The sequence below is a fragment of the Colletotrichum truncatum genome, assembly GCF_014235925.2.
Source record: "Colletotrichum truncatum strain CMES1059 chromosome Unknown Contig_0007, whole genome shotgun sequence".
NCBI classification, from domain to species: domain Eukaryota; kingdom Fungi; phylum Ascomycota; class Sordariomycetes; order Glomerellales; family Glomerellaceae; genus Colletotrichum; species Colletotrichum truncatum.
The window spans coordinates 3,042,137-3,067,849 of record NW_027222404.1 but is presented as its reverse complement, the minus strand read 5'-3'; the positions used below and the strand labels follow the sequence as shown (position 1 = coordinate 3,067,849).

The following is a 25,713-nucleotide window of genomic DNA, read 5'->3' as shown; positions in this document are numbered from 1 at the left end:
GCGACGACGCCAAACCCTGAGATACCTACCTTGAGTACATACCTACTACATACATAGCAGCAATAACAAGAGGTCATTTTGAAGGAATCGCATCTCCAAGCCGGGTTGAAGATCACCCGTTCGTAGAGCCATTTCCATTGTCGAATGAGGAATGTCCATACCCCTTCTCTCTTTCAGCCGTCGGCAACTCTAAATGATGAACGGCATCTTCGGGGGATGCGCCTTTGGCAGCGGTGCTAACGAACGCTCTGGCCGTCGCTTCATACTAAAAGAAGCTATTCTATAGGTACATCATCCCCACTACGCCCGGATGCCGGCGCCGGCTTGAACGATCGCCTCCCAGTCTCCAGTCTGGTGCGACGGCCGCAATTTTTTTTTTGCCTCCGAAACACTGCAACAAATCGCACGCCCCTCCCCCCCCCGAACTAAATGAAATAGCAGTAACCCGTTTGATGGCGAGGCTACCCAACAGAGTGGCAGCCAGACCCTGGGCAAATGTCCACCAACCTTGGACGGGACTATGAGGTGTCGTGAGCGGGCAACAGCTCCAGCCCAATCATCTCTCTCGTCTCAGTAGCTAACCGCCCCCCCTAAGCGTCCCTAATACTCGGTCAGTAAGCTCCAACACCACCTCGCCCCAAGCTTTGAAGGACGCCATTGCAAGACGGCCAGTAATAGCCACGATCTCGAACGAAGCTGAGCTCTTTAGTTTTTGTAGACTAGTGGTCGTCAGCGGAGATTTTCTTCTATTTATCCTTTTGAACCTTCCTCAGCTCCGCAGTGCTTCATTTCAGGATACCTGGCGCAATAAACAAAGCGGCTGCTTCGGAGCTCACTGATCTGTGGCATTTACAGACGTCACCGTAACGATGCTAATCAAGGCCAGGTATTTTTTTTGCAAAGTACCGCAAGCAATCAAAATCGGAAAACTATCACATTCATCAGCAAACGCCCCCTCTCATGTGATGGCGCATGTGCTGAAATTTAATCGACTTGTTTGATTCGCGATTTCCAATCTCAAGCTGTGCTTGGCGACAACATCGCAAGCCTGCGAGAGGCTGGACATCATCCTCCCCCGTTCAGCGTAATAAGCCATACCGAAACGAAACACGTCATGGCGCATTGTCGAGAGGTTGCAGAATAGGAATAAATTGCCAATAGCGATTCTCCAATACGCCACACTAGAGCCCAGCAAAGGAATGAGGCTGCCTCGTCTTGAGATTGGAGAAACCATTTGCCTCCAATGCCAATTACTTCATCGAACGAACTTGGCGCCATGACGTGGGCAATAAACAAGAACGCACTAGTCAGACCCCTGAGCTGGAAACAAGATCTGGTGCAGAGTGCTCCTCAGCTATTTCAAGTGGGCACAAGGCCAGGCATGTTCAGAAAGAAAAGAGTTCAGCCATCCTTCCGAATGTGACGCGACAAGCTGCTAACATGAGACGGCGTGAGTAAAAATGGGCGAGATTGGATGAATGGTGGTGGGGTGAGATTGGAGGCAGTCCTCCCGCTACTCAGGGCCCAACCGTCCCGGGGAAGTATGTCGACCGGCTAGGACTTTGCTAGATGTGCGACGGACCCTGAATCTGTGGTTCCGTAAACCAAACTTAGCTGTCCAGAGGCACTCTCCTGAAAACCTTGACTGACAAAGCTCCATTCTCTTCTAATGTTGAGGCGGCAAAGCCATGGGCTGAGGTAAGGATGGTTAATAGCGTGGAGCTCAGGGCATCGTCATCTTGTCCTGTAATACATCTTCAATTTAACTGTTGGGCTTGACACTGTTGTCGGATTTTTTCGGCAGTCAATTGCACATGGCGATGCCCAAGAGCACTGAGAACTGGTGCGCACCCAATTGCCTGGTTCTAGACTGGACTCTTCATGCAGCCTGGCGCCGGCAATCATGCGCGGAAGTAAGCAATCAACCCGCGGTTTGCCCAGTACGCCAAGCCGGATTCAGCGGGCATGGTATCTTTCCCCTGACACTCGGGTCGGGACAGCAACATACCGAAACACTAGACACAAGAACCTAACAGCAAGAAAGTAGGGTAATGTCCGTCGCTGTAGAAAATCATCTCCTGTTCCTGACTGTTGGTGTCGCAGCAACTGGTGGTGATTTTGTAGTGGGGCACATTCCTCTCAATGTTGATGTTTGCTTGTTGGAGGATTGTTTGCCATTTGCGCCGGAGACGATGGAAGTAATCTTTGCCCAATGAGTAATGAGCTTTCAGTGGCTCCTGTGAGTAACTACCATGCGTATGAAATGAAATGTTCAAGGGGTAAATCAATCGCTACAACAAATCTTTGGTCCCAACATATGGCAACGGTCGACCAATTGCGAACTCAGGGCGGAATGCATGTGTTGTTCCGAAGAGCAAGACAAAAAATGGCCTGTGGAATTGCAATAACGACTGCATAATGCATCCAAAATCACTCTTTGAGTCTCTGCATCTCAGAAATCGATGTCAAGGCGTGGCTGAGTTGTTGATCATCCAATTTGATGCTCATAGCAACTCTATCTGGATACTTGGGGTGTGTGGGTCGGCCTCAAAGTCTTCGTGGAGGCGGCCTTCGGCCTCCGATCCGGCCTGTTCCGTCCACAAGGGTAGATAGTACCGACAAATAGCTGATAGTTCAAGGGGGCGCCGGACGTATTGCCTGGTTACTGGGTCCGGTATACCTAGCATCCATACGAGTGCGACTGTCCGAGAAAGGCCTGGATCCCGTTGTAACGGCCATACCACGATGCAAGATCGAGTAAGGGTTTTCACGCTGCCACCTGGAAACCCCCCTCCCCCCCTGGCTGTCGGCTAATTGATACGTCGAGAGCCCGATAGCAGGCCGAAGAGTATACAATCCCAGAAACTCTAGGCATTCTGGGAAGTGAAATCACACTGACGAGGCTTGTGGGGTATTCAACCAGTGACCTGGTAGTTATCAAGTCTCACAAGTGAGAACCGGCCGGCTTCACCGCAAGGTCGTTTTCTAGCCCCTGCCCAGAACAAAAATCTGCACAAGTTCTCGGTAGCTAGATACTGATTGTCAGAAGTTATGAGAGTGATTGTCGAGCAGGACGCTGGTTGCGAATGATGGCAATATCTGTACCTATGATTGAAGATTGTTTCGATATTGACTTGCTGAATGTACCTGTATTGGCGCAAAACCATCATTTATGTCTAGGACTAAAAAAACCAGAGCTCCGCCGATGCGAGTCATCCGTGTCATTGCATATAACAGGGATTCCGTTGTGTAAAAGCGAAAGACCCATATTCTCCACTATTGAAGCTGGTTAGGCGGATAACGGGGTATGGCCGTTGAGTGGAGAACATATTGTTCCCATTCCCCAGGTTGCGCTCCTGGAATGAGTAATGAAACAGAACGCTCTGTACGGAGCTGTAAAAGCTTTAACCCAATGATAGCTAAGCAGAGCCTACAGACTCTTTGCAATCACTTTTCTTACCAATTAGAGAGGCCATAAGGAAGGAGCCTAGGAGCCCGGGACCCTAGCCTTGAAAGCATCACGGCCGTGGCGCACCAATTGTGGACTGAAGGCCTTCCTACACTTGAGCTCCGTAGAGGATTCGGTGACGGGGTAAGTCAGGGGACGAATCTCGATTGAGTTAATAACTTTTTATCGTACCAGGCTCCTTGGTAATGTTGCAACCATCTTGCCATCGGGGAGGATCCCGTCCTTGATTATTGACGGATTCAGATGCGATCATACTTTGCACATGCCACAAAGAGGCTCCTGCAAAGACCTGTGCTGGATGTTATTGTAAAGCATCTAGGCATTTCCAATTGAGGAAGGCAATAACAGCATCGCAATGCCAAAATATCTGGTAGATATTCAAACGTTTTTTTTTTTTTTTTTTTTTTCCTTTTTGATTGAGACGCTGCTACTTACCAGCGGTGGTAATGACATTTGGATTCATGATTTCGAGGTCACCATCAAATGATTTCATACTGAGAGTACATAGTAGACATCAGTTGCGCTAGGCCCTTGCGACTCTGCGATCCCAAAGGCATGGAAAGGGAGCGTTGGAGATTGGAAAATACGGGTCGCGCTGTGGGTCGTTCAGGTCGGCCAAGGGCAGAAATTTACATGAAGCCAGGGTCAACATCTGAGTGTGTCCCTTGCCCCCCTGGTTACAATTGGGTCATCCGACGCGTAGAGGAGGACGGATTGAAGGTCCCTGGCCTCTGCTGTTGGATTGAGCACGATGAACCCCCTCGAGACTGCGGTGATTTCCGGGAGATGCATGGATTCGACTCAGTCCAAACTTCGCTGCTGCCCGGACGAATATAGTCTAGCGAATTCCAGTACGTTTTCTGGCCAAAGAAGACACCGCGAGGTGCAAGCCAAAGTTCTCGATAACGCATGATTGCCCCTGCGTCCAAGTCGCCATCATTCGTTGTGAACCAAAGATTACCACGTGGTGCGTCCGAGCCTTTAGCAACAACTACCTTGACGTACGGAGTAAACGGTATGCCCAGCTCAAGCTTCAGAGAGCCTTAGACAGCCGGAGGGTCGCCGAGAGGGGTCCACGGCAGGGTTTCCTGAATAGCTGATGTTGGGGCTTGATGCGGTATGCACGTGCCTGCGGACGAGGCTTGCGGGCAAGGGTATACCCAGTTACGGTTTGGTATCTTCCTAAACAGGAAGAGACATTCGCATTGAGTGCTGACACTGGCTGCGCGCGCGAACGACTTTTGATTTCGAGAAGAGCGAGGCCGTAGGAACCGTGAGATCCCGGGTGCCGATGATGGGCGGGAGGAGTTGTAGTAGCGGCCCTGGCGCGCCGATCAAAGCGAGCTAGGACCTCAAACGAACCGAGACTAACGATGATGTGTGTTTTGGCTTAGGAGGTCACCCGAAGCCTTAAGACGTCAATCATACGTGCGAGGTGAATCGCCTCCGTGACTTGTTGGTGGCATTGCCAGTGCTGGCCGATATGCTACTGTCAAGCCCGCTGCAGGGGAAGTGGCGAGCCAAGCACGGGGAGCCGGATCGTAATGGTTGACCGCGGGGCATATGAGTTGGAAGACTGGGATATTGAACCGGAGCCAGCTGTTCAATAGACCGTTGCCAGTGGGCCGACCGGCAAGATTGACGAGACACGCACCTCCTTTCCCACCCGTACCTTGCTTCATGTACTTGCTGTGCCGCTTCCTTGCGGCCCTTGCCTCCCCCTGATGGATGGTTTACTGTTAGCGACGGAGTGCAAACTTCAGATGGCCAGGGTCTGCGTGTCCATGGGTTAGAAGGAGAGCACTGAACGGGTTGACGGGTCGTTGGTGACGTGTGACGAGTGGAATAAGGCTGCCTGAGCCGCAGACACCGATGACCAGGTAGGTGAAGACTGCTTGGCAAATTGGAGTCGGGTCGATACGAGGCGTGCAGTGAAAGGGCTAACGGAGGCCGGGGGGCCGACGGTAAAAATGCCCATCGCCGCGAAGAATAGAGGACATGGTGATTATCCGTATACTACAGAGTACGGATATGTACGAAGGAGTCGAAGGAGGACAGGAAGGGAAGGTGTTCCATATTGGGAGACGGCCTGGAGTTACATAATCTTGAACCATAGATAAAGCCTCAGTGAGTACATACAGGGTAGCTCAATGGCCCAACCCACTGGAAGATACCTCCTAGTAAGCGAGGAGCTGTGAACCTCCAAAAAATCGCAGAAAGAATGCAAGGCATTCTAGGCAAGACCTCCCAGGCTCACCTTAGTCGTGGTCTTTCCACCCTCATCTCCACCCCCAACAAGAAAAAAAAACAAAACCATGCTGTGATTGTACAATACCATCACCACCATCTGCCTAATCGCCGCCCCGGCAAACGCCTTTGTCGCAATCTATTCCTTCTTACCGGTGGTATTCAAAAGCCCGTTTGCTTACCCAAGGTCATGATCCTCCACCATCACTGCAGCATCTCGGAGATGAAGAGCTACACCGTCCAGCGTGGGGTTCGGAAGAGACTGACATAACGAGGAAAAAGCAAGAAATTCGGTGGCAGCCAGTACAACGCCATCCAAATAAATTCCTCACTACGCCGATAATCGCACTTTGGTCGTACCATATACCACTACTCGATGGAAGATTGGGCGGTGGTTGCGTTGCCTCCAACCAGACTTGGACCCTGGCGACGTCGCATCACATAAGAACGACAGGAACGGTTTGGGGGCCCGACGCTTCGTACCGTCATTGCATTACACTATCGGCTATGTTCCTTACAGATACATGCATTTTCCACCTCTTTCACATCAGTCATCACCTAGTCATCACACCCATCACACATCTTGTCACACACCCTCCACACCACCGGGATGGCCGTTCCGATAGTCAAGACAGCTCAGAATTGAAGGCAGAGCGATGCCTAACAAGTCCTCACATCAAGGCTGTCACTTGAAGCCGAGCCTTTACCCGCTAACCAAGCTTCGCCATGTCCCTGCAGCTAGCCCGACGGCTTTGGTCCAGGTGGCATGATGTCCTAGACACCGTCAACAAGACTGTCTCTCTGCCCGCCATTGCCCTGGTTAGCAACAGAAGAGTTCCCCGCATGACGGCTCGGGCCAGATCAAGAAAAACAGGGCAGCACCTCCCGTTTGTCTGGGGGTTGGACGGACCTCTGGTTGCTGCCGAGCCGCAATTCAAACGACGAGACCACGGATCGAAAGCGGACAGGTCTGGTATCCTGTCTAATTATGGAGGAATGTATCCCATCATTAAAGCACGATTGAAAGCCCCGCCTTACAGCCATATTCGCCGCAGAAACCACAAAGTTGAACTTGTCCAAAATACTGACATGGGCACCAAAGCGGCCGCCACACTATCCGCCGTGCCACTGCCGCTCGGCATTTCACAGCACTGTCGTCACTGGGTCTTAAAGATGAAGAGCTGGGGCCCGCCCTGCGCCCGAGCTGGATGTATGTGAGAACGCTTGACAATGTGGCAGGCAAAGGACGAGTTTAGGACCTTGCCTCTCCATGCGCCAGATCACCACAATCAAATGGCTGATGGAAAACAAACAGTAGGCGCTCACTTTTGCTCGCCAGCCACAACGCCCTGAAGGCCTTGGAGCCACATGCTTCTTTGTCCTTTGTCAACAACAATACTACGTAGCTTGAAAATCAAACCGTTGACAATTGTTGTTATTGTTGTTGTTGCCAGGGCAATTTATACTACAAATTGGCTTCTTAAGCCAACATTCAAGGCGAGGAATTTAGCGTGCCGGCGCGACTCGTCGAGAACCAAAAGGCCAATCTTCAGCTAGCCCCAGCCATCGCGCTGCCCAGTCAAATGTGAAAATCAAACGACACTCAAGCCAGCGCGACGGTAGAGGCGCGCCAGTACAACTGCATCAGTGCAATGGATCTGTGGCCGATTGAGACACCGGCCGTAGCCAAAATGGGAACATGGTATTTGAACATTGACTGGGTAGATGATTTTAAGGAAAAAAAAAAAAGCCGCTAACTTATCCACCTGACTTCGGAGTCCGATGGCAGCAACATGACACAGGACCCAAGCTTGAACGAAAAGCAAGATGCTGCAGAGCCCCGGATGTCACGATTCAGAGGCGGCTACTTTCCTCGAGACGCCTTAATTCGGGGACCTTTTAGTCCGTCGGCATGGGTCGTGCAAAGTACCGCTGCACAAATCTTACGGCGTCGACTGTGGCACAAGTGTATCCCTCGAAGACTTGTCCTAGTCCTGCATAAAGTTTCACCTTCGGCAGCTCAGGTTCCAGAAGGCCAAAAGACCATTGTGTTGTGTGGTTATCAGCACAAAGGGCAGGCTGCTTTGGCTTTGGTTTGACTGGCAATTAGCGGCCGTCAACCAACGGTAGACACATGATTGTTCGAAGCACGGATTGCACACATAGCAAGGAAGCGAGGGACAAGATGAACAGGGTCGCAAGTACACAGAAAGAACCCATTTGGGATGCTCCCATCATATCATGCCGTGAGAGAAGCAATCAATTAGCCCAGCGCTGATTGATGGCATATTTCCCTTGAAGGGGGCCGTTGCATCCGGCGTCCGCTCCCGAGGGCCTGGATGGAGCCTCCACAACCCGTATAAACCGCCCAGCCTGGATGTTCGATTCGCTGGGCCCAGCATTCTGGGGCATGACGATACGCAAGACCACTAGGCCCAAGGGTCAACAGATCTCGGCCAGACCATAATTAACGCGATGTCGTAAGAAGAGGTAATATCTAGTTGTCGTCGCAAGCGGCAGGGCCTAGTCGTTGAGCTTCCGAATACTGTTTGCCCACTACCGGTTGACGAAACATCTCACCTTACTCGAGCTACGGTTGGCCATCACGTTCTCCCTGGCAAGCCGTAAGCGTGGAACATGCCCTGCAGACATCAAGCAGCAAGGGCGATGGGGAGAAAGCCACAAACTCTATCCTTGACCTAGGTATCAGCATCGCAGCCAAGCGTCTGTGGGCCTGTTCAAGGGATCAGACTCAAGACGATGGATTGCTGGCAGCCTTCAGCCCACACGAACCAGGGCGAAGGTCAAGTCAGGCACAATCAAGCAACGATGACAGAGCGCGCACGCACACGCACCAGCGATGATAGATAGGGTCTGAGAGGTACTGAAAGAGGGAAGAGAAGACTTTGAGGTAATGAGGTGGGCGCAGACAAGGGCGAGGGGGGCAATCTGACCCTGGCCTAGAGCCCGGGAGGGAACCCCATTGTTTACCTAAAGGGCCCCTGCTAAAAAGAGAAGAAAAAACACCCTGGCTTACAGGGCATCCGCCAAAGGTCCACCGGCGCACTTTGGTTTTCAATTGTGGCCGTCTCTCTGGCAGTACGCCTTAAGGGGGAAGGGGGGTGGTGTGTGAAGGAGCTTGTTACCGGGGGAGGGGACAGACTGGCTGGGCTGGAGGAGAGAAAAAAGAAGAAAGAAAACGAAAATACAAAGTAAGCGGGCGGTAGAAGGCACACCCGTCGAGGAAGCTAGGACCACTAGAGGGGAGTGTGATTCGGAAACCCGTGGATGTCGATTTTCTAGCACGGAGCAGGTCTTAGCAACTCAGACCACCACCGCCGCCAACACCACAGCCAGTGTACGTACCACAGCCGATGGCCGACGATGGCCAGCCAGTAAGGTACTTCTACCCGCCCGTACAAAGCACAGGAGGACCCCGTGCTTAGGTAGGTGGCTTGGGGAACAGCAGAGAGCTACTCTCAGTTTGGAAAGGCAAATCACTTCTCAGTGGACCAGGAGGAAAGCAACTTCGGGAGGAAATGATGGTAGTTGGTGTTGTTGTTATTGTTGGTGATGACGGTGGTGTTGATGATCTTAAGGGAATCTGAAGCTGACCAAGGCAGATAGGCAGCCAAGAGGCTTTCCTTCAGTGTTGCCATGAAATGAAGAGACGAGACGGCGCTTTCCAGTCTGATATTCGGAATTCGGCAAGATACTTCGCAAGATACTTGGTCAATGGCAGCAACATTGGAGGCACTGATGTTGCCCGCAGACAAACTATAGCACAAGGTGAAGTGTTCGCAGCTTCCGAGTCAGTTGAGCAGCGAGTGAAGGCGAAGGGCAAGCAAACTTTGCCTTCCCAGGCCATGCGCACATTTACCTCCGACCAAGGTAGCAGACACAATGCTTTGGGTCTTCCTGGCATGGAATACCGTAGCTTGGCCGCTGCCTGGCTTAATCACGGTCCTCCTCTTCTCACCTTGAGCTGGGCTTTCCTTTTCTCATGTAAAGAAGGGTCTAGCGATTCTTGATTGCCAGGAAAAAGAAAACAGTGCACGACGCTCCTTTCGGTCCATCATCGATTCCTACCATGTCGCCGCATCAGTGCGTTCGCCTTGCCCTCCAAACTTGACTAGTCACAGCGCCGTCCGAGGCCGGTACAAGACGCAAATCTAGGCGCGCGCAGATGCTCCATCTCCATGGCTTTTCACCCTACAGAGATCAATGGCAGGCCGCTTGCTCAATGTCCCTTCTCTCTCTCCTCCTTCAGATTTCGGCTTGGGCAGCCAGCTGTAAGCAGTCCCCCATATGGACCCTAAACTGGTGCCCGGGTACGGTACGGATAATTGGACTGGATCTATTGCCTGCAACTCACCTCGCCTTGCCTTGCATTGCCGACTTCTACCCGCCCATGTCCAGATAAGGTGCGGACAAAGACGAGAGAGGTCCAATACGGGGCGGGCCCTGCGCCAGCGCCCACGGCGACCGGCACCTGTCTGCTGCTTGTCACATACACACAGAGTTGCACTCGGTCAGCCTTCACTGCATATGCATATGCATATGCACAAGACACGAGCGACACGACCATGAGACTGCATTCCTTACACCTTCTCTAATTCTTCCTCGCATTCTCTCTTTCCCCTCCTTACACAGAAAGGTACTCGGCTCAATTACCCTTCCCGTGCTTGCTTATCATAACTTTCGATGCTCGAATGCTTCCCTCGATCGTCCATTCCATCCATCGTCGCCAGTAAGCCATAGCTCGTTGATTTTCCTTTGTCCCCCGAGGTCGCGTGTGTCCGTCTCTCGGGAGACAAGAGACGCCAGACTGACGCACGATACATCAAGCTCGCCCCCGTCCCTAACCAGCTTGGTTCTCGAGCTCCACGCTAACTAACCAAGCCTTGTGGGCGGCCCCAACTGGTCTTCAACGTCGACAGGCTCTCCCCCCCGAATCAAAAAAACAAAAAAAGAAAAAGAACAAAAAGCCGACGAGGGGCGACAGCAAGGTGCACACGCTTCACTCCTGGGGGGGAATTACTACTACATTACAGAACGTACGCCCACGCCCCCTTCCTGGATCCAACGCCTACCCACCCACACACATACATACACACACCCTCCCAAAGTTCCCGGACGCTTGGCCTGGCTCCCCCTCCACTTCCCTACTACGTGATCGTCCCTCGCTTTGGGCACTCACATGAGGGACTTCTTCTTGGGCTCCCGAAACCTTGAGTCAAGCCCTGGTCCCTGGTATGCACCTATCCACCATTAGCACAGTCAAGGATCCCTCCAGCACGTCCGTCCCAGGGCTATGACATTCTTGCTATTCCTATTCCCCTCCCACTTCAATGCCCGTCATCTCCTCCCTACATTCCATAACCTCTGCTTCTTCCCATCAAAACTACCTTACACACAGGCCAGCATCCTGTTTCTCTATTCACCTTTTCCGCCGTCAACTGACAGTCATCGACAGCTTGACAGCTCGATTTTGAGACCTAATAACAGCAGCACCCACTCGACGTTCGGGATCACGACTGGCGATTTCTGTTCTGTTTCGAGGAAGGACGACTTCACGCCAGAGGCCTACTTTTACTTCACAATCGAAGCTTTATAGCCATTCTCAGCCTCGCCACTGACGTCCGATATACGTTCGAAGCCACAGGGAAAACGCAGAAGGAGGATTTCGTATCTGAAGGGCAAGCTGGACTAAAATTGGATCTGCATTGCATCCGTCGGAGATCACCAGCGGCCCCAAGTCTAATCACTAACAACAACACTTCGTCTCTTTCACTTACACGATCCTCGCCCATGCTTCTCCACGAGAAAGCCCAGTAGCAGCCATGGTAATGCTGAGCGACCATACCATGCGTGCCAGTCTCCAGGTGGCCCCCCTTAAGCTTCACAAATCCCAATCCTGCGATGCATTGTCCGCGAAGCAGGAACAATACAGCTCCAAATCATTCGCAACGACACACATGACACCACCCGCAACACCCAATGGCTCGCAGGAAGATCTGGCAGCGCAAATGCCGCCGCCGGTATTTCACAACTTCCTGCGAGCTTTCTACCCTTTCCACCCGAGTTATGCAATGACCGACTCAAGCGTCACCCTACCATTAAACGAAGGCGACATCATTCTTGTGCACTCGATTCATACGAACGGATGGGCCGATGGAACTTTATTGGTTTCGGGGGCAAGAGGATGGCTTCCCACCAATTATTGTGAGGCATACGACCCTGAGGAGATGAGAAACCTTTTGAAGGCTCTCCTCAACTTCTGGGATTTATTACGCAGCACCTCGGTCAATGACAGTGAAATCTTCGGTAACCAAGAGTTTATGAAGGGTATCATCGCTGGAGTGCGTTATCTCTTGGTAGGTTTCTCTCAAGGTTTCCATTGCGGCTGGAACACTTGGATTGGGTGGACTAATCTGTGCAACAGGAACGGACGCATTGCTTGACCAGGGAATCGGCCATCATCACCCGCAACGAGAACCTGAGGCGTGCCAGGAAAACATTACTTTCAGAGTTATCAGCGTTGGTCAAGACGGCAAAAAAGTTGCAGGAAGCGCAAAAGGGCATCTTGCAGCCCTCAGAAGATGTTAACGATATTATTGATGAGATGATTCTCAAGGCTTTCAAGATCGTTACAAAGGGCGTGCGGTTCTTCGATATCTTGGAGGATGATCGACGGCAACGGGCGCCAGCGGTAACGGTTATGGCGACCGTTATCGAGGAGTCTTACATCCCCCCAACGCCGCCCGCAGATCACACCAAGTTCGATGAGACTCGCCATGCAGCTTCCCGAGGAGCGACGAACAGAACGCCGTCGCAGCCAAATGCTGCGATGAATTCACCAAACGCACCAACGAACAAGCGTCTTTCGACCCTCTATTCCCCCGCCAGCCCCAACTCTCACCGATTGTCTCAAAATGTCAAACGACTGTCATCCAGTATTTCGCATCGAGTTTCATTGGCCGGCCCGTCACCGCTGTCCAGACCGCATCATCTTGTCTCGGAACGCCTTAACAAGAGTCACGACACTTTCCTGTCCCACCTAGGCTCATTCATTGGCCGTCTGCACCTGCAGTCTCAATCTCGACCGGAATTGGCTTTCGCCATCAAGCTCTCGGCCACGTCTGGCGGAGAGTTGTTGGCCGTGGTCGATGTTGTTTGCGGACACAGCACCAGTTCAGATATGCTTGTTCGAGCGAGGGAAATGATGTTCGAGCGCATCCGCGAATTGGAGTTGGCAGCCGGTCAAATCATCCGCCATGCCGTAATGCAGGATGCCGACGTCATCATGCCCCAGGACAACAGCATGTTGCTAATGGCCGCTACGGGATGCGTGAAGGCCGCCGGCGAATGTGTGGCCAAGACTAAGTGGGTTATTGAACGTGTGGGCGACTTTGAGTGTGAGTTTGATGTTGGCGACTTGGGCATTGACCTCAGCGTGCTGGATTTCGCTCCTGAACCACACCACCGACGACCGTCCCTTGCTCCGTCAGTTGCAGAGACAACGACGACAGAGGCCACCAGCGTTGCGGAGTCTCACAAGAGTACTGACTCTGTACATTCTGTTGTACCGTCAACGCCCCACCGACCTAGTCTTGTTGCCAACGACAAGCCGCTCCCTCAACTACCACAGACTGAATCACTCGCTGGTCAAGAAGTTCGGCGCCATCGGTCTTCCTCTCAAAATTCAGGTGCATCAAATTCGCGACCGTCGTCGTTCAACGATGATGCCGCTGCGAGCGCTGCGTCTTCATTCTCATCAATCCGGCCGACTCTGCCTCCTCTCCCCAAACTCTCTACATCCCTGCTCCCGGGAGATGAATACGGCCCCATCGAAAACATGGGCCAAGACGGTGATTACCACCCCTCCTCCCGTGTTGACAGCATGACCGCGTCGAGTGCCGGCAGCAGCAGCACCTATCTTAGCCGTGACTCGGAGGCGAGCCTCGTATCCCAAACATCTACCCGTGCAACTACTCCGGATCACACTCTGGCACCACGGAACAAGCCGTCCATGTCGGATCTCAGCAACGCCGGCAGTTCTAACAATCATGAGGAGGTTGACGAGGTCGAGTCGAGGATGTTGGAGAAGACGTACGCCCACGAGCTCATGTTCAATAAGGAGGGCCAGGTTACAGGTGGCTCCCTCCCCGCACTTGTCGAGCGTCTGACAACCCACGAATCTACTCCCGACGCAACCTTTGTCTCGACTTTCTACCTTACTTTCCGGCTCTTCTGCAGTCCTATCAAGCTGGCTGAGACTCTCATTGACCGATTCCACTATGTCGCCGAGGCGCCTCACATGGCCGGTCCTGTCAGACTCCGCGTTTACAACGCCTTCAAGGGTTGGCTCGAATCGCACTGGCGAGACGAGACTGACCGCGAAGCGCTCAGCCTCATCGAGCCGTTTGCCGAATACGAGCTGGGCAACGTACTGCCATCTGCAGGCCGTCGACTACTGGAGCTTGCTCAGCGGGTGTCCAATGACGGCTCGCTCGTCCCTAGACTTGTGTCTTCCATGGGGAAGACAAATACCTCAATCGCTCAGTACATTCCGGCGGACACCCCTCACCCGCCTCTTGCTGTTACCAAAAGCCAGTTCTCCCACCTCTTGGCTTGGAAAAACGGCGGCAGCAACCCCACCGTGCTCGATTTTGACCCGCTCGAGATCGCTCGCCAACTTACTATCAAGCAGATGACTATTTTCTGTGCCATCATGCCTGAAGAGCTTCTTGCGTCGCAGTGGATGAAGAAAAGCGGCGTACATGCTCCGAACGTCAAGGCCATGTCAGCCTTGTCCACTGACTTGTCAAATCTCGTTGCCGAGACCATTCTCCACTACTCGGAGGTGAAGAAGCGCGCTGCCGTCATTAAACAATGGATCAAAGTGGCTCACCAATGTCTTGAGCTTCACAACTATGATGGTCTAATGGCTATCATCTGCAGCTTGAACAGCAGCACCATCAGCCGCCTTCGCAAGACTTGGGAAGTTGTCTCTCCTAAACGACGTGAGATGCTCCGCACTCTGCAAGCCATTGTCGAGCCATCACAAAACAACAAGGTCCTGCGGACGCGTCTTCACGACCACGTTCCACCTTGCTTACCCTTTCTCGGCATGTACTTGACCGATCTTACATTTGTCGACATCGGAAACCCAGCGACTAAGCAGCTCCCTACCCTGGGCGGTGATGGCTGCGAAGAAAACGGTGGTGGCTTAACAGTGGTCAACTTTGACAAGCACACTCGCACGGCAAAGATTATCGGGGAACTGCAGCGGTTCCAAATTCCCTACCGGCTGAATGAGCTCCCCGAAATGCAAGAGTGGATGGCGGCCCAAATTTTCCGCGTCCGCGAGAGTGACCCAAGCAACGTTCAGGTCAGCTACTACCGCAAGAGTCTTCTGCTTGAGCCTCGTGAGATGGCGATGCGAGCTCCCGCTGAGCCTCAGGCCACTACCACGACCAGCCAACGTGGCGGCGACCTCTTTGGTTGGATGAGCCGAGATCGCGGGGCGGCTACGCCCACACCGATTTGAGGTCTCGGTCCAAGGCGCCCATGTCTTGATGACAATTTCCAACGGCAAAACATCATTTCCACATTTTCCCCGTCATACATACCCCCTTATTCTGCTTCGCTTTTGATACCCAATTTTTGTCACCTCGCGTTAGAGGCTTATGTCATGAACGACTTTTATCCTCATCATCGAACTACACTTGGCGTTCTTTAATCTGCTTCTCTGCCTGTCCTGTTTTGTCAGTTGGGCTTGAGGCTTCAGTCACCTGGTGTGGTGTTCAATGTGGCGACTATGGTTTTCTGTTTTTTTTTTTCTTCTTTAGATGGCGGAATGGCATGACCATGCCTGTGTTGCTGCAAGGGGAGGAAGTGGTCAGCTTTTTTGGTTCACACAATTACACAACCGTTTATCGGATGGGACTATTGTTCTCCTATGTAACTTTCTTCCATGGTTTTGGATTATGACCCATGGACATTGTTCCGGGTCGGAGGGAAACAGGAGCTGTAGGCATACCAGTCATGGCCCTTGAGCCTTTACTTTTGGACACCGGCGTCACAAGATGGTGTGGCGGACATGGAAGGCGGCGTCCAAAATACCATACACTGTATATGTAGGATAATCTGTATACAGCCTCTAGAGGTGGTAGGCGGAGATAGACACCATGAATAGGACACAGAATCCTGATGATCAAACAATTTATTTGTGTAGTGATTATACAGTTGCGGTTGATATTAGTTTAGCTTCCAGACCACATCATCGAGATACGGAGACTAATTTAAGCCAGATGGCCTGTGGAAGTACTGTCATCTTATGATTTCAGCCGAACAGTTACAAGGAACCATAAATACTGGTAATTGAGTGATGGCAGAATCTGTTGGTCATTATATTTACCTCTGTTTCTATTTCTTGCTTTGCTAGGCTCGTCATGACATGCCCATGGTGTATTGTGTGAAGCAATCGACTTATCACAATTACAGTCTCCACCTCTTTATATGCTTTCTCTGTTGGACCTGCTGCCGTCTTTGAACAAACCTTTCGATATTATGGCGCAGATGACGTGCAAAAGCCTGTAATCATCCTCTAGAACCCTTCCCAGCCAAGGTTATGGAACATAGATTCGAGGCACTTCTCCCTCGGGCGCCTTGTACTTCCCTTGAGCTACGCGACGGTTGTGCACAGTGTAGATGACGACTTGCAAGATGGCGAATGCCATGCCGACCGAGACCATGATTATCTGGGTTCTCAGTCCTGTTTGGTAACTGATGGGGTCGAGTGTTAATCATGCTATATCCTTTTTTTTTTTCCTTGGTGACTTTGCAAATGAAGCGAGGCAGCATGGGACGGACTTACAATGGCGTGTCGTTTGCTCTGTAATACTGCGTTCCTACCATCAAACCGCTGATGGATAGCATAACCCACATGCTAGGAGAATATCAGCTTAGGTCCTCGGTGGCATTTGCAGAAAAAGGTCGGGACTTACGCAATGCTGATGCTCCGCTCCCCCGGCTCTCGACAGTTCAACTGGACCCACGAGTTGTGAACGGGATGGTAGCCGACGGCGAAGCTGTTCACGGCCGTCCACAGGCCCCAGCGAGACCACTTGCCAACGTGCGGATGGGCGGTGCGGGCAACGACGAGGACGACGAGGTAGCATACGTGCGCTCCTATCACGGAATAACCGCGCTTGTTGGTTTTGTCGCTGATCCAGGCGACCGTGAAGACGACGACCAGCGCGAGGGAGGCGCCTACGGCGGCAAGTGCGTTTGCTTGGATACGGTTGAAGCCGAGGTTCCTAGATATACGTTAGATATGTGGGCCTTTTTAAACCAAGGAGAGGTAAAACTTGCATGATGATGGTCGGGGTGTAGGTGGTCAACGGGCTCCACGTGGAAAAGACGGCGAAGCTGCTGAGGAAGTGAGGCCAGCGCTGCCAGTGCAAGATTGTCTTGAGCACGAGCTTCGGCGGGATGCGCATGCCCTGCGCGCCGCCTCTCTTCTCTTCGTCGTCGAGTTCCAGGCGGCGTTGCAGGATGGCTCTTTCTGCGCCTTTGAAGCGGATGAGGCCGGGGCTGAGTAACGGGTCTGGCGTGTCGGGAGATCCTGGGAGGAGGAAGAGGAGGGACAATCCGACAAAGATGGTGAATACGCCCTCGACTGAGGGTTTCGTTGTTAGCTGACTTTGCTGAAGCGGCGTGGGATATGTGACGGACGTACTGAGGAATAACCATTGCCAGCCCCTTAGACCGCGGGCACCCTCGAGCTTGAGAATGCCGGATGCGAGGACTGGGCTCAGCGCGTTGCCACTGAACATGCCGAAGAAGAAGACGGCGACGCGCTTTGCCAGTTCTTGTTTCCTGTACCAGGTCGAGAGCGTGTAGCATGCGCCGGGGATGTAGCCTGCTTCTGCGAGGCCGAGCATCATGCGCGAGGCGAGGAAGCCTTGTCTGTTGCGGAGGAAGACCTGAAGGGTTGCGACGAGGCCGAAGAGCATCACCTGCGTTGAGATGTATTTGCGAGGGCCGATCTGTGAGGTGTGTCAGATTCTTTTGCTCAAGGTAGGGGGTGTTACTATGAGGATACGATGAGTGCGATTGAAAGGCACTCACTTTTTGAAGAAGCATGTTTGATGGGATCTCTAAAATGACGATACCCAGAAACATGAGCTGGTTTCCAAGGTTGATGGTGTCTTGGTCCACTCCAATGTCTTTGGCAAAACCTCCCGTGAGAGCGCTTGCGAGGTTCATGCGATCGAGCTGGAAAACGAGTAATCCCAAGTACAACAGCGGAAGTACTGAGCTATCGATTCTTTCGAGTCAGTTAGTCAAAAGGCCTCACTCAGTGTTTTGATCCTCACTTACTTCCTCCTCGCATGAACTTCATCTTGAGCCGTCCAGTCTGGCTCAGAAACAGGTGTCAATTGCCCAGGCGAATCAGCATACTGCAACTCTTCCTGTTTTGAGTCCCCCATTTTTGTTCAACTGCAAAACTACAGACACGGAGGAAGCGATGGAATCGGCTTTGGCACCGCCGGAAAAGAAAGCAGCGGAGGAAATGTGGTCAGGTTAACTACTGACCACACACACACACACACACACACACCCCTCTGTACGAGGGACCCAATCTCATCTCACATCTCGGCCTTTGCTATTCACAAGCTTCCTCTCTTTTGCATCATCTCTGGGCTAGTGTCACATCGCAAACTCATCCCAGGCATAGCGAATCACAATACCCTGCTCCAAAAAAAAAAACTAAACATGAACATCCCGCCACACATTTCTGGCCCCCTCACCGTGCCACGCTCTTGGGACCATCACGCAATAGCCTCCCAAGACCCCCCCTTTGACGTCCTCAGTACCGATCGGACAGGGATCAAAGAGCATGGTCCCCCGCCGGCACCGGTACCGTTGAAGACTCTCCACTTTTTTTCACCGGACGTCGACGTCCATCCTACCGAGCACGCCATCTTTCACCATCGCGCCAAGACAAACGCCGAGCTGTTTATCTTGTGTTATCGGGATTTGAACCGTGCCATGGTATTGATCTGATGTAGTGAAATGAAGTTGCGTCATTGGACAATTCCTCGCCGGGCTAGAACTATCACTTCCATCGTCCTGGTCCTGAACCTGTTCCCACCCCTTGTATCGGTGGGGTTTCCGTTGAGCCGGGGGAAAGTTCCTGAGAAAGATGGATAAAACTAAGTTGCGCCCGAGCTCAAACGCGGAGAGTTCGTCTGAAAAGCTGCTGAGTGTGATCAAAGCTCTCATTCATAAGTCTGTATGCCCAGGGGTCATTCTGTGTTGGGCTACTTTTCATGAGCATTTGGAGGCCTGCCTGGATCACTTTGCTCCGAGATTGAACATCTGCAAAGTTGCCGACCTCTGATTTCACCATGGGAGCCGTAAAGCGTGTCGCGGTGATTGGGGCTGGTCCAGCTGGAGCCATCACCATCGACGCCCTCGCACAAGAGAAGACGTTCGATGTGATTAGAGTTTTTGAGCGCCGGGAAGCTCCAGGAGGATGCTGGTGAGTCTGTCTTTCGCACAGCAAAGATGATGCTATCATACTCAGACTTGGGATTTTCAGGCTTGGCGAGACGAAGCCGCCGCCGATTCTCCAGCCCGATGAATTAGGCCTGCTCGCCTCACGAGCAGCCGATGGCCCTCACCCATCAATACCGTCAAAGCTTCCGGCTCAGCTCCCCAAATCCTCGACTCCCCGTTACGCCGAGTCTACCGTGTATCCCTACCTCGAGACTAACATTGACTTTTTGCCGATGCAGTTTTCGCAAGAGCCGTTTCCGCAGGAGCAATCAGAGTGGTCCGTATCGATCCACGGCGCGGACACGCCTTTCCGTCCGTGGTCGGCTGTGCAGGGCTACGTCCGTTCCCTTGTCGAGAGAAGGGGGTACCAGGACTTTGTGGAATACAACACCACAGTAGAGAAGGCCGAGAAGATGAGGGATAGTGGGGAGTGGAAGTTGACGCTGCGTAAAGAAGGCGAGAAGACGGACTACTGGTGGGAGGAGACCTTGGACGCAGTTGTCGTCGCGTCTGGGCATTATAGCGTGCCGTATATCCCCTCGATCAGTGGCCTTGCGGAGTTTGCGAGGGACAGACCCGGGAGCGTCATCCACAGCAAACACTTTCGGGGTAGAGATGCGTACAAGGGCAAGGTAAGCTACCCCCGGCCGCTCTGGGTGGTGATCTGGTCTCGATAGCTAACTAACATCCCGATTCAAGAGGGTTGTTGTCGTAGGCGCCTCGGTTTCCGCGGCGGACATCGCATTCGACCTTACATCGACCGCCCGGGCCCCGGTTTACGCCGTGACCGTCGGCCACAACTTCAACGGCTACTTTGGCGGGGAAGCGTTCAACCATCCGCAGATTGTCAATGTGCCTTCAATTTCACGCATAGATCCGCAGACCCGTACTGTACATTTCGTGGACGGCACATCCGTCGCCAATGTGGACGACATCATATTCGGGACGGGATATACTTGGACCTTACCGTTCCTTCAGACCTCTACGGAGTCCGAGTCGTCATCGCCATCATCGACTGAAGAGTTGAAGCAAGCGCCAACGCCCCGTAACAACCGCGTTCCAGACTTGTATCTTCACGTAGTCTACCGGCCGGACCCCACCCTTCTATTCGTGGGTGCTGTGAACGCGGGCCTGACGTTCAAGATATTCGAGTGGCAAGCCGTCCTGGCGGCTAGAATCCTCGCGGGACGTGTGAATCTGCCTCCCGTTGAACAGCAGAAACGATGGGAGGAAGACCGCGTGGCGAAACGCGGGGACGGCGCCAAGTTTGCTCTCGTCTTCCCCGATTTCGAAGAGTACTTTGAAACCGTCAGGAAGCTCGCGGGACCGGCGAACGGCAAGGGCAGAGAGTTGCCGCCGTTTAACAAGTACTGGTTCGAGCGGTTCCTGATGGGCCATGAACGTCGGAAGGATATGTGGAGGCGGCTTAATGCAGAAGCAAGGGAGGCCTTGAGTGGGAAGTCGGCCGGAGATCAATTACGTGCAAGGTTGTAGCTTGTGACTATACCAACCGAATTAAAGAAGTACCTGAGGAAACATGTTAGAATAGTCCAGAGTGAAGGCAAGATTCGGGATCATTACCAGCCGTTGCAAGTACTTGATAGCCCTCTCGACAAGGTATCAATCAAGTCGAGACTCATCACGACCTTGGAGTCCATCGTTGAAAGATGCCGATGTATAATCATACACTAACTCGTACGGGTATCTAGTCATGACAATCATTCCGTCGTCCTTGGTCCTTCGAAAACACACCCTCATCTCTCTCAGTAATCTAGCCACGAGTCAAAGTGGCGATCAACCTCCCAATCATCTTCGATCTCGCTCACACCCTTCCTCCTACCCATCCCCTTCTTCCCCTTCCCCTTTTTCTCGTTCTTCTTCGCCTTCTCCTTCTTGAACTCCGTCATCTTCACCGGCTCCGGCGGCACAACGTCCTCCGTCTCTACCTTCGGGCCATCGGTCTCGACGATGATTCTCCCTGCCCTCTTCCTACCGGCCTTCCTCTCCTCCCTAGCGAGCTCCGCAGCCCTCGCAAGCTCCTCCCTTTCAAGCTCGCGCTCCTTTCTTTCGGCGTCCCTCCTGTCATCCTCCTTTCGCCTTCTCGTCTCCAGCTCGCGTTCCCTCTCCCTCGCCTCCTCCAAAACGGCCTCCTCCTTCTTCTCCTCTCGTCTCCTCCGGCCCTCCGCCAATGCCTTTTCCTCGCCGGGATTCGGCTTGCCCATCCTCCTCAACTTCGAATCCCGAATCATCTTCTCTCTCCCGATCCTGATTCGCGTCTCCTTGCTCTGCGGGACTCCCTCGAAGCAGATCTTCACCGTCTGGCCCGTAGGCAGCTCGACGTCGTACTCGGGGCATGAATCGTTGAGCGACGCGAGCACACTGCCCCCGTGCAGATCCACATTCTCCATGTCCCAGCATCCGAGAAACCTCTCCTTGACGACCCTGTCCACGTGGACGCAAAAGTTGGTGGTGAAGTTCCTGTAGAGCTCCTTACACGCCTGCGCAGTGGGTTTGAAGGCTTCCAAGTCGACCTCCTGCGCGGCCCTCACAAACATGATGTGTCGCTGGACCTCCGGGCTGCTCCTGATGTTCACGTAGTCCCTCGCGTAGGCGGCCGTCCTGTCCTTGTACTTGCCTATAAAAGTCATCTCCAGCTTCCGGAGCTCGGGGAGCAAGGTGCGCAGCCTGGCCACGTCGTTGGTGCACTTGCGTAGCACCTCGGGCCGGACGGCCAGACGCCTCATCCCCTTGCACTGCTTCATGACGCCCCAGAACTGGTGCCAGCGCGGGGTGGGGGGCATGTATTCGTCCGTGAGGACGTTGCGCGTTGTCTTGACGTCCATGTTCCAAGCCTCCAGGGAGGCGATGTTTACGTTCCTGAGGAGGGCGCGGTACTCTTGTCTCAACCTCGAGCCGACGCAATTTGTGAATTCGTCAGGGGTGATGAAGACAAACTCGTTCTTCTGCCAAAACAGAGGTGCGGCCTCGCGGTGAATCTGCCGACTTGCCAGCAGCAAGTTCAGGCCGGGTCGCTTGGCGCATTGGCATTGTACTGGTTCAATCCATGAATTCAGCCTCGGGCCTGAGATTTCGACATTGGAATCCAGCACCATGTACGCGGCAGGCTCGATGCTGGTGCGGGTGTGGTTGTGACGGAAATGGCATTCTGATTTGTGGCTCAGAGAATACTTTGGTGGTGTGACGAGGACGGCATTGTAGATCTGATTGCGAAGTTCGCGAGGGAGTCCGAGGAGGGTTTTGGCGGATGAATGGTACTGGTTGGGGGGTAGCTGGACCGTAAGCGTTAGGGTGCTGCTGGTCGCCATTATTATGGGGTATCCTGATTGCTGTTGTCGCTATTGATTGATTGAATTCAGGTGGTTGTAGTGGTGGAGGTGGTAAAATACAGTGAGGTCGTGGTCGGTGGTGCCAGCACCTGGGGATCTTTTTACGGGGCTAGACCAGTAGTTTGATTGAGAATATACAAGTGTGAATTGAATCCGAAAGATCTGGGAATCAAGGCATGGTTTATCAATTGTCTCAAAGCCAGCCCTTTAGGCTTCACTCTCTTGGTGTAAGGCTGCGCCAAATGGGTATTGAGGCAGCCGCCGAATGAGTCACACAGGCAACCAACCCGGAATCCGAGGCCAAAACGCAGTAAAGGCTTGTCGCCTCGCAGTCCGCCTTAGGCTGCACGGATGGGGAGAGCCAATCGACATGGCTTCGTTACGGCGAGGGATTTGGGGGAGACTGGGTTGGGGAAATGCGCTGCTCGTCGTTGAGGCTCGGTGAGGCGGTGCTTACAGCGGCGCCGCCGATGAGTCTGCTGCGGACGGTAGTCATCTCCACATTCTCACGGCTCGCTTTCAATTAGCACATCTTTTGTCGTCGCACATTTGACTCTAGGGGCATATGGGAATTTTCTATAAGGTATGCAGTGGAATTATGTTCGTTACATAGCTTCTGTTGAGACTTGATGTCATCACGGGTTCGTTTGCTATTCATTCGTTCAATCCTCAAAAAACAAAGTCCTCCGCGCCAAACTCCTCAATGAATAATGTCCAGACTTCCCGACAGCAAGCCTAGCCCTGAGCGATGGTGTCGCGGATGATCTTGTTACAGTCGACGGGGTTTTCGAACACGAACCAGTCGTCCCTGGGGATGTGTTTGAACGCCTTTTCAAACCGCTCTGGTTCATTCTTGGCCGAAATGCCGACTGCCGCAATGTCGGTGACTTTGCGGATGAGGATAAGCTTAACCCAACCCTTGAACTCACGGTAGCTACAAACGTTAGCCGGGATCTTCAACATGGTTTAGCGTTGCTTACATATTACCGTATGCCTCGGGGTCAGATTGCGTCGAGTCGCCGATGAGTATCATCTTTCGCTTCGGCAGCCATGTGTGGACCTTTCTCATGCGGTCCACCTTGTACTCCTCGGTCGCCAAAGTTAGTGCTGACAGCAGACCGGCAACCGTCTTCCAACTCGAGTCCCGCAGGATGATGGTGCCTGGAGGATAGTACCTGTCGCGGAACTCCCTGAGGAACGGGTAGAGGTTGTACGGCGATGCTGAGAGATAGAACCACGGTGATTCTTTGGGCAACAGCGCCTCGATGTTCCTGTATAGCTCCGGCATGCCCTCGATAGGTGTCGGCTCATTAACAAACGTCTCACGTAAAATGCCAATAGGGTCGCTCGTTTGTGTCAGCTTAATAGTGTCGTCAACATCTGTATCTGTTAGCACATATCCGCTAGCGAGTAGACAAGTACCTACCAGAAATGATGGCCCAGCCCTCAGGCGCCGCAAAGAATGTCTGCATCTTGAGCAAACCCGTTGTGCCCTCCGGAACCATAGCGCTGGACGTAACCAGCGATCCAGACGGCTGATCGTGGATTTTGATCGTGTCGGTGGTGATGCCGTTCGATGCAGATGGGCCCAGCTTAAGCTCCTTCTTCTGGTTCACAACCCGAAGATGTCGCGACGGCTGCACATCCCAGAGGAACGGCAGTATCCTCTCCTCGATTGTATTCAACTCCTCCGCATCGTCGGCGATTCCTAGCTTGTGCGCGATGCCCTGTACGATATCTACGACCTTGCACTTGGGCTCCCTCTCAAAAACGGCAGCGACAAACTCGGCCTGCCAGCTGCCAAGGCGAGAAGGCTTATACGCGGTATTGTCGAGCAGCCAGACAATATCGTCTTCGGTCACGGGCTTGCCCCACGGGTTGTAGCTGCCGAGATGCGACAGCAGGCCGCTGGCGGTCACAAATGCCGACTGTAGAGTCGGGACTCGGGGGTTGGGAAGCTCAGCTTCAATGTCGTCAAAACGACGCTCTTTGCGGGTTCGTTTCTGCATTTCGTCTGCGAAAGATGCGGCGGCTCTCGAGTCGTCTTGCTCGCCCATTTTTGCAGTTGCTGCAACAAACGGTATTTATGCCTGCTTTTGATATTCGCCTCTGGAGCGGTCACTTGGATTAACCGTCGATGTGTGACTAGATTTCGGTCTCACTGGTGCCTTGGCGACGAAATGGTTGGTAGGCTGACGGGCTCAAGGCTGAAGAGGGGAGAGTCGATAGGAACTGTTCCTGGAGGATTGGACTTGTGAAGGGGAGGGCCAGATGGGTCAAGGCAGGCTGCTGGGGGTAGGCTCTCCGAGTTGGTGTCGTGTCTCAGCCAGATCCGAAGTTATTTAAGACGGCGCGCGCAAACCACAACGATGCAATATGTCAGACCTAGCTAACGGGCTGGCGGCGTTAACTGCGTGGTATGCGCCCGTGACATGGTTTAGGGCGAGCTGTGACAGGACAGCATCAGAAGGCCGTTGACGAACCGGTCGTGGAGCGTCTTGGCTGAGGTAGCCCACCATGCCCACCCTGGTCCCTTGTGACCTGAACAGGGTGACGGGCGATGACGATGGTCAAATCTGCTGCAGGCGAAGGTGTGTCGGAGGCGTAGGAGAGATGGAGGGGTGGAGGGGTGGAGGTCGCAGGCAGACGGTAGACTACTACGTAGGCGGGGGCGGGAGACTGCCCGGGGGGCACCTACCTAGTACCTTGTCCCCTGTTAGCTTAGGAAAATGCCCGGTAACTCTTTTCGCAATTGGCTTCATTCATCAGATCTGTCATTGTGTTGGAAACTTACGCTTACTGACAAAACTTAACTCTAAAGTTGCGCCAGTATTTCTGCAGCCGCATATACCACAATAAAGAAGATGAGCGACCATTAAGACAAAATCACGGCAAAAAAAAAAACAAGACGACGTGCAAAAATAATGTCCCTGGCAAGGCTCGAACTTGCGACCTTTGGATATCTCTGACTTGTGTCCGAGTCATATTTATTAGGTAATATGAGACCAACGCTCTTCCAACTGAGCCACAGAGACATTTGCTTGTGGCTGGGTTGATCTTACTGTTTACTACATAGCC

At 52.9% G+C, this 25,713-nt stretch overlaps 6 protein-coding genes across 6 annotated transcripts; 3 read left to right on the top strand and 3 right to left on the bottom strand.

Moving 5' to 3' along the window:
• Positions 1 to 9,378: 9,378 nt before the first annotated feature.
• CTRU02_211263 (uncharacterized protein) lies at positions 9,379 to 9,747 on the top strand (the record flags this gene model as incomplete). The annotated part of the gene is made up of 1 exon (XM_036720287.1): positions 9,379 to 9,747. The coding sequence occupies one exon, from the start codon at positions 9,379 to 9,381 to the stop codon at positions 9,745 to 9,747; it is 369 nt and encodes a 122-aa protein (XP_036588030.1).
• Positions 9,748 to 11,559: 1,812 nt separating this feature from the next.
• CTRU02_211262 (Ras guanine-nucleotide exchange factor) lies at positions 11,560 to 15,269 on the top strand (the record flags this gene model as incomplete). Its single annotated transcript, XM_036720286.1, has 2 exons — positions 11,560 to 12,093; positions 12,162 to 15,269. 2 exons carry the CDS (start codon positions 11,560 to 11,562, stop codon positions 15,267 to 15,269), a joined length of 3,642 nt encoding a protein of 1,213 aa, XP_036588029.1.
• Positions 15,270 to 16,350: 1,081 nt separating this feature from the next.
• CTRU02_211261 (inner membrane transporter yfaV) lies at positions 16,351 to 18,216 on the bottom strand (the record flags this gene model as incomplete). The annotated part of the gene is made up of 7 exons (XM_070205597.1): positions 16,351 to 16,507; positions 16,599 to 16,670; positions 16,729 to 17,040; positions 17,096 to 17,402; positions 17,463 to 17,772; positions 17,855 to 18,053; positions 18,107 to 18,216. The coding sequence occupies 7 exons, from the start codon at positions 18,214 to 18,216 to the stop codon at positions 16,351 to 16,353; spliced, it is 1,467 nt and encodes a 488-aa protein (XP_070060840.1).
• A 921-nt stretch (positions 18,217 to 19,137) lies between these two features.
• Positions 19,138 to 20,782, top strand: CTRU02_211260 (dimethylaniline monooxygenase; the record flags this gene model as incomplete). Its single annotated transcript, XM_036720284.1, has 3 exons — positions 19,138 to 19,271; positions 19,332 to 19,920; positions 19,988 to 20,782. 3 exons carry the CDS (start codon positions 19,138 to 19,140, stop codon positions 20,780 to 20,782), a joined length of 1,518 nt encoding a protein of 505 aa, XP_036588027.1.
• A 269-nt stretch (positions 20,783 to 21,051) lies between these two features.
• Positions 21,052 to 22,614, bottom strand: CTRU02_211259 (ribosomal protein L32; the record flags this gene model as incomplete). Its single annotated transcript, XM_036720283.1, has 1 exon — positions 21,052 to 22,614. The coding sequence occupies one exon, from the start codon at positions 22,612 to 22,614 to the stop codon at positions 21,052 to 21,054; it is 1,563 nt and encodes a 520-aa protein (XP_036588026.1).
• Positions 22,615 to 23,370: 756 nt separating this feature from the next.
• Positions 23,371 to 24,692, bottom strand: CTRU02_211258 (actin filament organization protein app1; the record flags this gene model as incomplete). The annotated part of the gene is made up of 3 exons (XM_036720282.2): positions 23,371 to 23,569; positions 23,616 to 24,015; positions 24,062 to 24,692. The coding sequence occupies 3 exons, from the start codon at positions 24,690 to 24,692 to the stop codon at positions 23,371 to 23,373; spliced, it is 1,230 nt and encodes a 409-aa protein (XP_036588025.2).
• Between the last annotated feature and the right edge of the window lie 1,021 nt (positions 24,693 to 25,713).